This window comes from Solea senegalensis, linkage group LG1 (genome assembly GCF_019176455.1).
Source record: "Solea senegalensis isolate Sse05_10M linkage group LG1, IFAPA_SoseM_1, whole genome shotgun sequence".
Lineage (NCBI taxonomy): Eukaryota > Metazoa > Chordata > Actinopteri > Pleuronectiformes > Soleidae > Solea > Solea senegalensis.
This window is the reverse complement of record NC_058021.1, coordinates 20448949-20465749: the sequence shown is the minus strand read 5'-3', so window position 1 is coordinate 20465749 and position 16801 is coordinate 20448949. Positions and strand designations below refer to the sequence as shown.

The window sequence follows — 16801 nt, the reverse complement described above, 5'->3', positions numbered from 1 at the left end:
AAAACAATTTTTCAACATTTTCATCACCTCAGTCTCCAAATAAAGAGGTGTTTCCAGGTACAAGGAACCACTGCAGAGGGGCTGAAGAGCTACATGTGGCTCCAGAGCCACAGGTGCAAACCTCTGATCTAACCAGTCCTCATGAATGATGGCAAGACACTTAACAGCTAGTCTGGATATGAATTCATATTCAGAGGTTTTTGTACATTGTTTTGTGCAAGATGCAGACCAATTAAGTCAAAAGATAACTATGAAATCAAAATAATGCCCATATTAATGATTAATAATCATGATCGAATAATGACCAAAGGTAAAAGTATTGTGAACCTCTTTGACTGTAGCAAACAGCCTATATTGTGTTTCCAAATTAAGATAACATAACATGTGAATAATACAATAATTTATTCAATATTTAAATATATGATTATATCTATTAGGACATTTATGTAATGAATTTGGCAAACGTAAGGTTTTTTCTAGCCTGGTCTGATGCCCACCTGCAATAACCTAACAATATTTAGATATTGGTATTGGTATTTTAGATAAATAACCCTATTCATAACTTTTACTCTCAAAAGAAACATGATAAGCAAAAGGCATTATGTTCAAATCAGTTTATTTGAAATTAAGGAATAAAAATTAAAAAAAAGGCTTGCATAGGTGAAATGTTGTCACATAGCATAAACGCTATTATACAATATTTGTAAATAACGCTCATGTAGACCTGTATGCTTTTTTCTCACATTTTACAGCATATAATGCAAATAAACATTTACAACATGTAATGAACTTGGCAAATAAACGTCATGTTGTGTGTGGAAAATTTTCATGGATTTTTTAAAAACATGTATTTATGAAAACGATGTGGCTTTTTTACATTACAAACCCATTACAGCTGTGAGCTAAATCATTATACAGAGTGTCTCCAGAGGAAATTAATGAAGTCCAGTTGCCAAAGTGCCAGACTACATCAATAATTCACAGATTTGCCAGCAAATAGCTCCACTGACCTAATTACACGGACAACAGGCCAGTCTGGTCTATGCAGGTTAGGTTACATTCTATCGTGTATATTTCTTTGAAATGATAAATGAATAGCTCACTGAAATAGTGTGAAGTTTAATTACACCCTGTTTTAATTTTAATTAAGGATATATAGGTTTATGTTCTTTAACCTCTTTAACTTTCACATCATGTTTTGCTAAAATACTTGATCAACTGATATGTGATAGACTTTTATTGTGTGCGTGCTAATCTGTATGTAAGAGAGATTAAGGACTACTTATACCCCTCTCTTACTCCAGTTTTCAAAGCAGGGGGTTGCTGACTTGTCTGTGCATGTTGCAATAATTTAAAACTTCACTTCGAAAAAGACCACCCATTCATGTGATGTCACCAGAGAGTCTATTACATAATTATTGAACATTTCACATTTGTATTCATTGTCCTTTAATATTCTCATTTCACGGTGACAGTGTCAATTCACACATTAGCCTGTAAGACCTGATGTCTGTTACTGTCTTATTCTTGTTAAGTCCATTGTGAAATTTAAATCTGAAACTAAATAAAACAAACATTTTATTTGGTCAAATTTTGAGGTGAGAACTTCCAAAATACAACAGCAACAAACGTGCACTACTATCTTCCAGCAGAGGGCGGTGTTCCCATAAAAATCATATTTACATATTGCCTTTTGGAACCCTGTTCTCATTGGTTCTTTCTCCCTTAATAATTGAGTGAATGAGACAGCACTACCAGTATGCTAATTCCTCATTAAATGGAAAATAAAGTCACTAGGAACTTTAATATGAACAGAAATATACTATAGTTTCTTCAGAAGGTTTGACCATATAGAGGGATTAATCATAATAAACACTTTATCTTGCGTGGGGGGTTTATGAATAATTTGTTCCACCTGGCCGTCACCTGATGCCACACAGAGAGCAAAGCACAAGCAGACACGCATGGGATAGAGTCTCTTTGATAGGCGCTGTTTCTGGCTGAACATTCCACACTCATCAGACATTAGGTAGAGATATTGACTTTGGGATGAATTTCATAGATATCAGTGTAGATTTGTGGATAAGATGCTCGGGGAATTACTCTTTGCTGCAGCCTGTGTGGGATAACCTGAGGCTCAACTACACAGACTACATGAGATCTCCACTCTTCCCCATCATTCTGACCGTGTCCTCCTACTTTGTTCTGTGCCTACCTTTTCTTGCTTGTGATGTCATGGGGGACAGGTGGGCATGGGTCCAACAGTTCAAGATCCAACCCAGCCGACGGCCAACAGCAGCCACGGTTCTGCACTGTTCAGGTGTTACTTTGTACAACCATGTGTTCCTTGTGCTCCCAGCATCAGTGGCCCAGTGGGCATGGAGGCCACCTGTCGACCTTCCAGTCCAGGCTCCACTCCTGATGGAGTTGATCGCTGGAGTGATAGGCAACCTCCTGCTCTTTGACTTCCAATACTTCATCTGGCACCTGCTCCATCACAGGATCCGCTGGCTCTATGTCACTTTCCATGCCATCCATCATAATTATTCCGCTCCCTTTGCTCTTGCCACGCAGTGTCTCAGTGGCTGGGAGCTGGTCACTGTTGGGTTTTGGACGACCCTGAACCCTGTGATGCTGCAAAGCCATTTTCTCACTACGTGGGCCTTCATGGTGCTGCATGTCTATGTTTCCATAGAGGATCACTGTGGCTATGATTTCCCCTGGTCAACAAACCGTCTGGTTCCGTTTGGCATCTACGGAGGATCCAGCGGCCACGATATGCACCATCAGAAACCTAACACCAACTTTGCACCACATTTCAGCCACTGGGACAAAATATTTGGCACACATGCAGATGTCAGTGCCTCCTCCAATAGAAAATAGAAAATTATACACTAATGGAGACCTGCTTTTTTTCATGTCTGTGTGTTCATCGAAATTTTTATAAAGAGGGAGGATTTAAAGGGCAAAATGCTATATTTATTTTCCTTTTCATGTAAATTGAGACAATTTACTGTAACTTTATTTGAAAAATAACATTGTTACAAGGTTATCTGCAAATCAGTTGATAAAGTTTCATAAAATAACTGATGCATAATCAAAAGTAATACCTAAAATGCCAGGTTCTTTACACTGAAAGTGATCCTGACCTTTGACCTGTCCTTAGATTACATTCTCCTTCATGGAATTGTCATGTGATTGTGTTTTTGATGCAGACAAAAATAAACTTGATCTTAATTTTGTCGATGGCATTATGTGTTATACATATGCATGCATTACAATAAAGCTTATTAAAAACGGCAATAAAGTCGATGTTGTTTCCTCTTCATTATATAGCAATTAATGACATGAAATATGTATTCATGTAAGCTTATCTGTGTTGTTTATCTCACATGTTTGTAAACAGCTTTTGGCAGTGGCAGGCAGGACATATGACCATCGATAAATAAATGAATGAATGAATACATAATTAAGCAAATAAATACGTACAAAAACAGAAAAGGCGCATAAAACACACTATTATCGTTACTAAAGAACATGGCTTCTAATTAAACGTGGTAATTGTGGTCTCCAGTGGCTGCTGTTGGTGGCGCACCGTCACCGCGGCGGCGCCACCGCAGCAGCAGCAGAGCAGTCGTCAGTGAGGAATATGGAGTGTGAGTGGTGGAGTTGGCCGGGACATGTCTGACTGCAAAGCTGCGCTATTTTCTCACACTTACACCTTTTAATGTCCGCGTTGAAGATGGCACAGTGCGGCATCACCTCGTCGAAGACGGTCCTCGTCTTCCTGAACCTAATTTTCTGGGTGAGTCTGGAGGTTTTTATACTTGATTTCAGTGCGCGTCACAGCTGCTAACTAGCAGCTAGCGACTAAGTCCCCCTTCTCCTCCTTCCCCCGGTCAGCTGCTACGCTACTAAGCTAGGCTAACTGACGCAGCCAACCTTTGTTTTTTTTACGTTATTAGTGTCAGATAATGACTTCGTGTCAATTCTGATTTATTACAGACCCATAGTCCTGTTACAGATATATATGTAAGCAATGCATTAACTCCAGTAACAAGATTCTATAAGCACAAAGAAATGTATTCTAGTATTTATAAGGATATTTAAATATGAATAATTCAGGTATAGCTTCATTTAATGCATATTATTACCAAGAATAACAATAATAAGCTTCTATTGTCCACTGACATTGGATATATGGGTGGTTATTTGTCTTTGGCTTTACACGTTAGTTTAAAATCACAACAAATATGTTTTTAATCAACCATAATAATGATTAAATGGCAACACAGAGATCAAGTCACACTGAAACTGTCTCGTTACGTGACTGGCGGTAAAGAATTGAGTTTAGCTTTTGCATGAGATATGGAAGACTCATAGTAACTAATAGCGCCTTCCTGAGGGCAGTTAGGAAAATGATTTCAAATAGAAGATAAACAGGACTGCACACATTTCCTCCACATACCTTTTGTATTTGCATTTCAGCTGCTTCTGCTCTCTCTCTCTCACTTTACCATCCACACTATTACACTATCCATATACACTCTGTTTAGGTTCTTATGTGGCCACGTCATGTGTACATATTAAAAGTTGACCTTTTTTAAAAAACAACTTTCCTGTTAACATTTCTAAAATATTCTGTTACATGAGTGTTGCAGCCTGTGTTGGCTATAAAGCTTGATTTGCAGTCCGATAAGGTTCTGAAATATTTAAACTCCTGGCTGTCCTCGCACCACCCAGTGAGATCACCAATGTAATGGTGAGCCACTGTGAACATCTGCAGACGAAAATACTGATGACTTTTTGTGGCAAATTTGTGTCTACGGCAAGTCTACATCTCTGCACAGAGTGATATGAATCTTGAACACCCGGAGACTATTTATATGAGCTATTTTTAATTTGAAGATGAGAATCATTTTGATGACATTGAGGCCCTCAGTGCACAAAAAAAAAGCCTACACTGTCAAAGTCAATTCAAGTGCATTTTCGGTAAACAAATGAAGCCATGAAATTAAGTAACAGATATGATCGAGGCACTCAAATTACTCCAGAAATAATTGTGCTGTATATGCAAAGGCACATGATAACAGACTCCAAATTCATATAGATACAATATACTGAAGGAAGTGTGTCGAGTGACTGCATACCATAATCTAGAAGGAACTAAAACTTGTTCTAAGAATGCAGTACATAGTTTCCAGTAAAGTCGGACTCCACCCATGCGCATCATTCTTAAAACAGCCAGGTATTTTTGCAAAGTGCATTCAAATATGAAACACTATCTCTGAAGTAAGGACACATATATCAAAAAAGGCACAAAAAAGCTTTGGGTTTCCTAAATTAAGCATACACAATGTACCATTACAGTATAGTATTCTCAGGACAGGCTGGAATACGTTTTAATCATAATAAATGAGATAAATGACTAGTTCCTGATATAATTCTGGTAGGTTGTCAGTCCAGTTATTCTGAATATCAGGGAGGTGCTGGATCGTTATAAATAATGGGCATAATGACTGTTATTATGTTCATATGTCATATTCTCCTAATTGTTCCTGCAGTTTAAGTTGGAAAAAAAATTTTGTAAAGTAACTGTGTAGTAGCTGTGAAATTAAGATTATTATCCTTTGAATGATATATCGTGTACAGCTACATTTATATTGTTTTTCTACATGTGAGGACTTGATTTTCAAACAAATGTTGATGTTTCTGTCACCCACAGGCGGCTGCGGGTATCCTGTGCTATGTCGGAGCCTACGTCTTCATTACATACGATGACTACGATCATTTCTTTGAAGACGTGTATACTCTCATCCCAGCAGTGATCATCATCGCAGTTGGAGCGCTTCTCTTCATCATCGGGCTCATTGGATGTTGCGCCACAGTCAGAGAGAGCTACTGTGGACTTGCAACAGTCAGTAAACCAGTTTTAAGATTTAATTTGACAGAGAAACATATCCCACTCAAAATAAGATCTTGTAACTAATCAGAGATTAACTTGATATTTAAAAGTTCCAAGTTTTAGGATGCATTAGAAAAAGATTCAACCATTTTTTATCCCTTTTATCACTTTTTACTCGGACCAAAAATGTAATGTAATATGTTTGTGTGTCTGAAAATCTGAAATTCATTCTACAGTTTGTGATTATTCTCCTACTGGTGTTCATGACTGAAGTGGCAGTGGTGGTTCTTGGATACATTTACAGAGCAAAAGTGAGACAGTCAAACATGTGCCAGAGAATATTTGTTTTTAATGGCCTTGTTTGGTTCTTCTAACAAACAACGTTTGTTCTTGATGTTGACAGGTTGAAAATGAAGTTAATCATTCAATAAATGAAGTCTATGACGAGTACAATGGCACCAATAGCAACGCCCAGAGCCGTGCCATTGACTATGTTCAGAGACAGGTGAGGACAGAACTCCTGTTTCCATTGTTATGGAGCTGTTATAACTACATGGCTGTTCAAACTTAAGAGTCTTTCATTTTTGTCATTCGAATAGCTTCAGTGCTGTGGGATCCATAATTACTCAGACTGGCAGTCTACACACTGGTATGAAGAATCCAAAAACAACAGTGTGCCCATCAGCTGCTGCAAAACTAACACTGGAAGCTGCACGGGGTCACTGACACATCCTGAAGATCTCTACCAAGAAGTAAAACAATATTTTTGAATGATATTCATTATTGTTTTCATAGCAATGACTACTAAATGGAGGGTTGAATATGTCCTGTGTGTATAGGGCTGTGAGGCTCTGGTTGTGAAGAAGTTGAAGGAGATCATGATGTACATCATCTGGACTGCTCTGACATTTGCTTCCATCCAGGTCTGTACAATATCTACTTCTATATAATACTGAACTATCTCCAGCATTGATGGATGCTCCGTTGTAGAGTAAAGTTAACCATCAGCAGTAACATTGGTGTATAATGGGGCTGAGTAATAAAACAGTAACATTAATTGTAGCAATATCATTTTTTAAAAGTAGCAAATTTAACTCTGTATAATACTGTGTATATTGATTTAATGTTGTGTGTTGTGCCAGATTTTTTTACCTCAGATTTTGGAATGTTTAACATATTGTTTCCTGCTATAAAAGAACCACAAACAACTATCACACACAAAAAGCAGCTATAGCCACAGCCTCACAATGTGTGTTTAGACTTTAAATAGGACACCTGCAAAGGTGCTGTTGGCAGATTTATTTCTTTATTTATTTCAATCTTGCCTTTGTGCCAAGCTAATCTAGTTACTATTGACTATCAAAATGTCAAGCTCCTCAGTGTAAGGAACATAATGCTGATGTGATGGGTCCGAAAACAAAGCAGCTCCAGTAACACCTGCAGTAAAATTTGAATAATAAGATGTGTTTTTTCCACAGATGCTGGGGATGCTGTGTGCATGTGTCGTGTTGTGCCGCAGAGTCAGAGATCCTGCTTACGAGCTTCTGATCACGGGAGGCACCCAGGCATAAATGAGAACACTCATTTATGCCATTTATGCCTAACTGTGTATGTTTCCATAACATACACAGTTAGTCATCGGTGAGAGCATGAAATGAAAATAATCTATCGTGACAACAGCAACCGGAACACACTAACCTCACTGAAGTTCTATGTTTTGTTTTGCCAGTTATTCAACATGAACAAAGTCTGCTGTGGTCAACGAGAATGAGAAGTGATAAGCATTATTTTTACTCTGAGACATAACCTACTTAACCTATCCTGTGCGTCACATGTGAACTGAATTATGGACGGGGTTTTGTTCTTCTTATGTTAGTTTGCACTGTGTGTGGCTTTGAAATATTGTGTATTTAAACCTCTAATTTACTTGAAAGAATGTTTAAGGTTACTCTATACACTATTGCTACTGCTACTATTCTACTTTTACTACTGCTATAACAGTTCACTTTTGGTTAAAAACACTACACAGGATTATTCTGTCGAGTAGTAGAAATGTCACTACAGCCAGTTGAGTGTAAACCATTATAACTTAACCTGATTTTTTTCATTTAAGAGTCAACCCATGTAATCCCCTTCAGGGTGTGAATTTTTTTGTGGTGTGAAAGTGGACATGTCTCAACAGTCCACCGATTGTAGTTTTGGAATTTGATTTGCTGAAAAAAAAAAAAAAACTCTCGAGTGTAAATAAAATAAGGTGAAGGTTTAAAATGTGGATTTTCCGAATTTTTTTTTTTAACAGAAATATGGCAGATGTCCCTTTTAATCTTACATGCTTTTTACTGCTACTTTTTGTGACCTTTAGTCACTTTAGTCCTTTACATACACTTAAAATAGTGGTGAAAGACGCCTCTGTGGGAACTTGATCGAGTCTGAGTTAGGAGTAATCTGACACCCATGAACCAAAGAGAATACGGCATTGGGTGCATTTGTATGTATGTGTTTTTGCAGAAACAACAGATCACACAATATCAATCACAATTTAGGACCTTTAGTCCACAATAGTTGAATAAACTTAATACCTTTTGTATCACATCAGTTGGCAGCTGACATGTCAACACAACAGCTACAAAGGTAAAGTCATGTGAATATGTGCCATAGCAATAAATAACAGTTTTCTATGTGATAATAGCAGTTTTAAATGACAATGTTTGCATAGTTTTGTATATGACTGTCACGTAAACTCATTCTTTAGCAAGGTAAGAACCAGGAACCAATCCTGAAAGGCTGTTCCTTTGTACCATCCACCAACCATCCTGACCTTGGTCTGTGACAATCACCGTGTCCCCAACAGATAAAGACAGCTCATCTTCCCCCTGAACAAAAATGGAAACATGGTTCACTGTATATTTCTTTAAAAATTAAAAAAACTGGAGAACCTCTGAATGTTTCTCAGAAGCTGACCTGTGCCACATAGTCGTACATGGCCTTATACTCCTCGCTGCTCAGTTGGGATACCCGAGACCCGGGAATGGAAGCATATACTCCGTCTGATGTTTCTGCTGTGGAGATACGATAGAATCAGCATCAGATCACTTACTTTGTGAAGCCACTTGGAAACTATAAACTTAAACAGAAATGGCTGCACAGAGAGCTACAGCATTTTAAATAGATAACTAATTAACTGGGATGTTATTGAACATTAACATAAGTTATGTTAAGGTGGGTAATGTTGCATCCTGTGATCCTGCATTTGCTAATTAGTATTAGTAGTTATTTTTGCCCATACCCCAATTAGTGGTTAGTGCCTTGCTCAGGGGCATCCCAGGATTGAACCAGCCACCTTCCAGTTACAAGCCCAATTCCTTTCGTCTTGGCCATACATGTTTTTTCTCATAAATTTGTCCAAGTAAAGTTTTTTTTTTAAGTTTAATATTTAGGACAAAATACTACTTTTTAACTGGTACAATTGCCATTGGTTGGCAAACATTGGGGTTAAGAATGACACTACATTAACAACTTCCTTCACACCCTGTGCTGAAAGCAGTGTGGCTTTTTCATAGCCGTAGCTGTCATCATTTTGGAAAGTGAAGTGTTGCTTGAGTAACGGTACTATACCAGTAGGTTGCGCAACTGGCTCATTGATGTTCATCTTGGAGCCAGAGGAACAGTTTCCCTGCAGAAGACTTGAGAACCTACAAGTAATATTCAGCAGACACAACACAGAAATCAAGATTTAAGAAGCGTTCACGTCATCTTTTGTTATTACTATTATTTATCATCTTTACATTGCGTGACCTTTTAATGACTCCAACAAATCCAGCACTGCCGTTTCCCTCATGTGCAGCATCACTGTTGTAGTAATTCTGGTATTCAATTGGAGCTATTAAAAGCAAACAAACAAACAAAAAAACACTTGGTTCAATGTGTTGCACACAATGTATCATCTGCTTCCAAATGTGCCACACGTTCTGCTTCAACCATGAGATAATATTAAAATTTCTAACTTGGAATATATTCAAATCCAAACGAGGAAGGCTGCATGACAGGTGCTCACCTGGGGGGGTCGAGCCACTTCCTCTCGTCTCCACAAAGTAGTTATTGTCTGCGATGATGTCACATTTTTCCAGCGTATTTCTCACCTCCTCGTAGCACTGAGCGAAATGTGAAAGTACAGTTAAGTTGAGGGGAAGATGTGTCCAAAAAGAAAAAGCGTGTCAGCAACTTCGCCCCACCTCGTCATCGCTCACACACTGCATTGATGACTGGTTGCAGTGCACCCATAGAGCATTCCTCAGGACGCTGAGGCGGTCTTCTTCCTGCTGCTGAAACATCTGCACAGACAGCACAAAACAGAGGGAAACGCTGAAACACGACACGTTCACTGTACAGTACTGTGATAACGGTTGCTATGCAAGTGGCATCACCTTGCACGACAAATGCAACGAGCACGAGCACTTCTGCACAACTTCTGTCATATCACGACGTGATTGACTGATATTGAATAAAAGTGCTCAACGGCTGCTTCAGTTTTGTCAGTGGTATCATGTGTAGGAAAGTTTTGTTGCCCATTCGGTCACATTTTCTTTTTGTAGATGAGTGACTCATTCTGAATATAGGAAGTGTAACACAGCCTCATTGGTGGGTATTACCATTCTGACTAAGCCTGTACATTTTAAGATGTGTTCATCTTGTGAATACGTTACCTCACATGTGTTAATGTGCGTTGATTCCCATTCTTGACGGACCTTGTCAAGCTGTTCAATGTTTGATATGTATTGTTTCTCTGAAGACAAATTTGAATAAATAAATAAAATTAAAGCAAAAAGTGATAGAGTATCAGATAGAGTACATTTAATCGCATATGTCACACTCAAGCATTTTATATGGGGATCCACTTTTCTAGAAGACAAACATATTTAATACATATACATAATAAATACATATTTTTAATGCCATTTCTATAATATAATACATATGTGAACCAGCCATTTTCAAGAGATATATGATTTACAACTTCTCCATATGCTTGTGTTATTTAATAAATCTCAAGGAAAGACTGGAAAAAAACAAGCACATTTATTTGGCAACCCCCCCAAAAAACTAATCCCATTTCTAGCAGTAAAAATGAAAATGTAATTGCCCAACTTCCTTACCAGCCTCCTCTGCTACTTCTCTGCACTGTTTAGATTTGCAGCTCATCTGAAGGAGAGAAATTTCAAAATGACATATTGTGTCATTTCTCTTGCTGAAACATAAATGTTTGCATCCTTTACAGGTTCTAGAATGTTTATTTTTGGGGAGCAAAGAAAAAAAAGTTTTAGCCACGACACAGAGTACACGAGCTGAGACGATGCACTTGATGCACACACACTGGCGGACTTAAAATGAACACATGTCATTGCACTAAACCTTTCAACCATACACTACCATAGTGTTTACCTTCTCAATCTGTTTAGGAGTGGCTGTGGGAGCCATGCCCAGCTTCTCAGCAGTTTGCTCTGCGTCATCTGCCTCCCTGCACCGCTGCTCATATAACTTTTTAGACTGTGAAAGATACAGAGTGGAAACCACATGAAACTTTACTCTATGAAGCCTTGGCGGTTAAAGTGGGGGCAGAATGGGGGAAAAAGAAATGCATCAACTGAGCTCACTTCCTTCTTCTGAGAGAAATAGCACAACCTTGGACTTCTTAATATGTCTGTTAGTGTTAATAATTTGCGACACTGTCTTCCTCTTACACATCTCACGTTCCTTTATCTTACACTTAATGTACTTGTGCGATGGACCGTATTGTAGAAACATTTGTCTAATTGTACAGATCATCATTTAAAAAGAGGAGTAAATACGACTGTGATGGAGGTTGGAAAGTTTTAGCTGGCAGGGAAGGGTGTGTGTCTGTTAGAACACAGTCTATAATGTTCCCCCAAGACTTGTATAAGAATGAAGCAGGAAACGTTGATTAAAATGTGATAAACGCTTACTTCTGCTGTTTTCTTGTAGAGGGAGACTTTTGTTTTCTGGACCCTCTCCATGATGACTTCATACTGAAAAAGCGAAAGACCATAACAAGACAAAAATGGAAAAAATAGTCGCTGTCATCTTCAGAAAACCACACTGAGATGTGTGCTTTTTTTTAGATTTCCTCTGCATGCAAATGAGAAGATATTCTGTGTATTACCTTTTTCCTCTGTTCTTTTTGTCTCTCCCTGAACTGCTCCATTCTCTTCGCCTCCTCCTTGATGAGACTAGAGAGTTGAATGTGCAGGCTTCCTATATTCTCAAGTTCTGGAAAATATCGAAACACTCAACTAAAAACCTGACCTGACAGCGACAAGTGGTATAACGCATGAAGCAAATCCTGTCCTTACGTGTTTTCATATCATCTATAGATGTTCTTAAAGTGCTGTGGAAATAAAAACAAACACAGGATAGCCATTAAAAATGATACCATTTCTTGTATTGAGACATTTTTTTATGTGTATGAAAACCTGATGAGCACCGAGTAACACACATAGACACTTACTTGAATTCTTGTAAACCTCCGGCCTTACGGGCAATGGTGACCAGATCCTTCCCATATTTCTCCTCTGCTAATGCCCTATAAATAACCAATAATACAGTTGACCCTTTTGTATCAGTATCACTGTCTATATTTGTGTGCAGTTTATTACTTTTTTATTTTATTTTTGTTTTAGCCCACCTCATTTTCAAGAGCTCCTCCATGTCTTTACATGTCCTCCGGCCTTGATTAAGTTTCTCAATAATAGTCTCATATCCGACATTATTGATGAAGTCCACTCCCTGTGGTGACACAAAATACTCTCATAGTGAAAAACGTTCAAGAAACCCAGGATGTTAAGACCCATGTGATCATCCTCGTGCCAGTTGATTATTTGAAATAATAGAGCAGATGTTATGTAAAATATGATAATGCAGTATCATTGTGTACTACTATGACTATGTCTTTACTGGTTCTCTTTTCCTAACACATGAAGGTTTTTTGTTCCTCACTATCTCATCTAAAAGTGGAGAGCATTGTTACATGTTCGTGTCTGAATTGAATTTTGTAGTTGCATTTGCAATACCCTTGATTTACTTTACATGAGTGCACAGATCAGGTTGAGATTAATGAGGGAAAAGGAAGCACACACGATCACACAGTAATCTGAACCCTCAGTAGAGTTCAGCTGATTATTCTTTCTGAATGGCAGGTTCCTCATAAATACTGTGGTGGTATAAGGTGTTTGAGGTCTCACACTAAAACATGCTCTGTAATTGTAAAATAAAATGACAACATATGTTAATGGGACAAGCTTAGCCTCATCATTGAGAACCACAAGCAATCATTAAGGTTACACTTTTACGGCCACAACATAAACTGTAATACGTTTTTATTTTAGCTTTTATAAAACTAAAGTTTCACACACCGGCCTTTGATACAAACTGATAAATATGTACAACAACTGTCCAACCTCCAACAATGAGAAATTAAAGGTGTAACTGGTTATTTAATTACAAGAAGTTACCGATTCAGGGAAAAGTCAAGGGATCTACATGAAGGTAAGTTAAGACGACTGAACTGAAGAATGTGATACAAGTAATGTTTTCCAGGCAAAATACAAAAAAGAAACAGAAATGCAATTTACAGAAATGCAAAGTTACAGAATTGCACACAACACTGACTTCACACTTCAACCAAAAACTTAAGCTTAAGCTGTAAACATACTATGCAAATATTTGTATCATTGCAGAATTAGAAACTGACTCACCCAAAATGCATCTTTAAACTCTAATTTCATCTTGGCAGTGGGTCAAACAGTCCTCGTCTCAGAATCCACTCGGTCACTTCACAAAATGCAGTAGCAGTGTGACAGGCTGCCGCTCAGTGCAAGTGAAAAGAAAAAATCATGACGCTTTCAGGAAACCAGTGTTAGAAGTGCAACACTCACTAACTTGTTTGATTTGAATGAGGAAGCGCTGCAGCGTGTCACGCTGATCTTCATGTCATTTCACCTCTTTGCGAGGGGAACGACCACAAATGACACACGGCTACAATTCTTCAAATACAGATCAGTAAATGAAATCAAATGAACTGCATTTGTTAATAATTCACAGGGCGGTTCAAATATTTAAATGAAGTGGTTGTGTTGTATTATGACATCTCTGCCACACACACCATTTTGTGAAGCCTCTGACATTCACCTATTTTGCTGTCTCTGTTACAGCAACACGCAAACACCAGCATGCACATTTTGCAATAAATGTTTCCTGTTATTTTTTTCATTTGCTACTGCAATTTGACAGTAAGTGACATGAACTCGGTCCCCAAGTGTTCGAGTCACAAGACAGGAAATAAACCACAACAACTACATGAAAACAAAATGTGAAAACTTCACAACACCTAGTTATAATTCATCGTGTGAAACGTGCAGATGTCTCCCATAGTCTGTCACTTCACTGTTCATGAATGTTTCTTGATTTTTTAAAACTTCATCCAGTGAGAGCTGTCCATCTCCATCGATGTCCATTTCCTTGATGAGGTGTAGGGCCTGTGGACAACAGAGAATCACAACACAGGAAACAAATCAGTGAATCATAACATGTTGCCACAAAATGAGGAAGGAGATATAATTCTGATAGACGGGGCTTCAATTTTTAATGAGATTTGACCACTTAAGATCAAAAGTTTACCTCTTCTCTTGCAGAACCATGACTATTAGGTGCGACCCAGCGGAGCTGCTCCTCACGATTCAGCTTCCCATCTTTATCTTGGTCATAGAGCTCTTTAAACCGCACTGTTTCTTCAATCTCCCACTGTGAAGGTGTATTATCTAATAAAAAAAAATGAACTCCTAACATTAGATGGATTAAAAACACAAGTCTCTATCTTTTTCAAAAACAATTGCTGTTGTCTTACCATCGCCACGGACATCTCCAATAAATTCACTGAGACTAATAAATCCGTCTTTGTCCGTGTCATATTCACTCAGTACATCTTCAATGACAAAATCCTGTCAGAAAAAAAGGCAAATCATTAAACAGTGGGACAAAAACATTGTCAGGTTTTGCAGAAGTGGAGGACAAACTTGTCTTACAGACATGTGATCCACTTCTGAGGGATGAATGAAGGCGAGAAACTCATCAACATGAAGGCCAGGTATGCCGTCCACGTCAGCAAAGTCAAAGCGCCTCCTCTCCTTCAGATAGAGCTAATGGGGATAAGAGCCTCTGTTATGGTATTTTCCACATATGAGTGTCAACATTACAGTAACTGTAAGCACACCTGTCTGAGAGACTCTTGCTCTGGATCCTCCATCACCGTGCTGTCATCAAAATGTACAAGTTGCCCGTGAGTAATTGTGTTGTACTCCTGCCATGTTACGATGCCATCTTTGTCAAGATCAAACTCCGCGAATCTTTCCACTGCATCATCCAGAGCGTATTTTCTGTAGACATGCTGAATCCATAGAGTGATCTCCTCTGCGGGGAGAAAACAGAGCAGAGAGACTAAGTTGAATCTTTTTCTTTCTTTTTGTTCTTTTTTGTTACTAAGGGAAAAACTAATTTACCAACACTCAGCAGGTTGTCAGCATTTGTGTCAATTTTCTTCACAATTTCTATCAGTTTTTCTTTTTGCTCTGCTGGGCTTAGTTTCTTGATCTCCTCTGTGTCCTACAGGTGAATAAAATGAGTAAAGAAAATAGTGAACAGGTAACAAGGATGGAAAAACTGATTGAGGAGTGTGTGAATAATGGGAAACACTAAGCCACCTCATCTCCTAGCAGGACATTCATGTCATGTTCAGACAGGTGCTCCTGGCCAGTTAAACCACCATGGTGAAGATGGTTATGTGAACTTTGTCCAAGTCCAAACTGGAGCATCAGCAATACCAGCAACGCAGTGGGTGCCATCTGTTGATTAAAGCAAGAACAGCAACTTAAATTGTCTTTAAATTGTATGACGTTTTAAATTGTACCTTGAATGGGCGAAATGACAAATAAGCTCAACTCAACAGCTCTTTTAGGTTTAAAATGATAACAATAATAATAATAATAATAACAATAACAACAATGACAATGATAATAATAATAAAAATCTGGTCAATATGTACAATATGCAAATGACAACCAACACATTGTACAGGCTGTTTGAATTGCGATTAATGTAGATTGTGCTAGTTTTGTTAGGCCAAAAACTTTCCATAAAAGTATGTCATAGTTTTTGCTTTGTTTTGTTGTATACTTTTATTCCACAATGGTGGCTGGCCTATAGCACAATTAACTATATCCCTTCACTCATACTACAACACCCAGAAATGAGAAGTGAAGTAGTAGTAGACAGTGGATATAACTTTATGTAGTTTTACATTTACTTATAGGTTTTTACTATTCTTTCAACTATGCAGGAAGTAAGGGAGGTTTTAGGATGACAGAAAGTGTGTTAAGGGGGCAATATCACTGTTTTACGCTGACGGAATAGAAATAACACATTTCGTGTGGGGATGGTGTGGCGCAAATCATATCGTCATCGCATTATTCGACAACGTCATCGCATATCGGTCGTTTGCTAGTCATATACCCTCGCCTGTCTCGTTATGACCGGTTCCTGTTTAAAGTTGAATATAATAGAGATAACGGAACAAGGGACATGTACAAGCACACTTGAGACATGAAAAGCTTAAGTCAGTGGTAAAGTAAGTGCAACAAATACGTCGCTAAGTGTAAGTAGAACGTTGTTATTACCGTCGGAAGTTCTCCACACAAGCGTTGACGAGTCGTTCACCCAGGCGGTAAGCACTTCCGGTTTGAAATTTCAAACTAAATGACCTAACCCTCTAACTACATGTCTGCTTTTATTTACGTTTTGTCAGTACACATGTGAACAGGAGTGAAGACA

The 16801-nt window shown here is 38.3% G+C and overlaps 4 protein-coding genes across 6 annotated transcripts; 2 read left to right on the top strand and 2 right to left on the bottom strand.

Annotated features, from left to right (window-relative positions):
- Positions 1-1725: 1725 nt before the first annotated feature.
- ch25hl1.2 (cholesterol 25-hydroxylase like 1, tandem duplicate 2) lies at positions 1726-3312 on the top strand. Its single transcript, XM_044026991.1, has one exon. The coding sequence runs from the start codon at positions 2050-2052 to the stop codon at positions 2881-2883; it is 834 nt and encodes a 277-aa protein (XP_043882926.1). The 5' UTR covers positions 1726-2049; the 3' UTR covers positions 2884-3312.
- A 310-nt stretch (positions 3313-3622) lies between these two features.
- On the top strand, positions 3623-8037 carry LOC122770040 (tetraspanin-3-like). Its single transcript, XM_044027003.1, has 7 exons — positions 3623-3805; positions 5726-5917; positions 6142-6216; positions 6309-6410; positions 6505-6657; positions 6745-6828; positions 7384-8037. Exons 1-7 carry the CDS (start codon positions 3728-3730, stop codon positions 7474-7476), a joined length of 777 nt encoding a protein of 258 aa, XP_043882938.1. The 5' UTR covers positions 3623-3727; the 3' UTR covers positions 7477-8037.
- Positions 8038-8378: 341 nt separating this feature from the next.
- Positions 8379-13734, bottom strand: pstpip1a (proline-serine-threonine phosphatase interacting protein 1a). 2 transcript variants are annotated; one of them, XM_044026772.1, is made up of 15 exons: positions 13675-13734; positions 12606-12706; positions 12429-12503; positions 12274-12308; positions 12084-12190; positions 11887-11949; positions 11345-11449; positions 11059-11104; positions 10609-10688; positions 10138-10236; positions 9960-10056; positions 9701-9785; positions 9521-9597; positions 8867-8964; positions 8379-8778 (listed from the first exon to the last, which is right to left on the bottom strand). In XM_044026772.1, the coding sequence occupies exons 1-15, from the start codon at positions 13702-13704 to the stop codon at positions 8647-8649; spliced, it is 1230 nt and encodes a 409-aa protein (XP_043882707.1). In that variant the 5' UTR covers positions 13705-13734; the 3' UTR covers positions 8379-8646. The 2 variants fall into 2 exon arrangements, with proteins under 2 accessions (XP_043882707.1, XP_043882715.1); XM_044026780.1 differs by having other exon boundaries at positions 8867-8961.
- On the bottom strand, positions 13280-16700 carry rcn2 (reticulocalbin 2). 2 transcript variants are annotated; one of them, XM_044026959.1, is made up of 8 exons: positions 16648-16700; positions 15676-15816; positions 15475-15577; positions 15189-15385; positions 15001-15114; positions 14823-14916; positions 14597-14736; positions 13280-14454 (listed from the first exon to the last, which is right to left on the bottom strand). In XM_044026959.1, the coding sequence occupies exons 2-8, from the start codon at positions 15814-15816 to the stop codon at positions 14311-14313; spliced, it is 933 nt and encodes a 310-aa protein (XP_043882894.1). In that variant the 5' UTR covers positions 16648-16700; the 3' UTR covers positions 13280-14310. The 2 variants fall into 2 exon arrangements, with proteins under 2 accessions (XP_043882894.1, XP_043882903.1); XM_044026968.1 differs by lacking the exon at positions 15001-15114.
- Between the last annotated feature and the right edge of the window lie 101 nt (positions 16701-16801).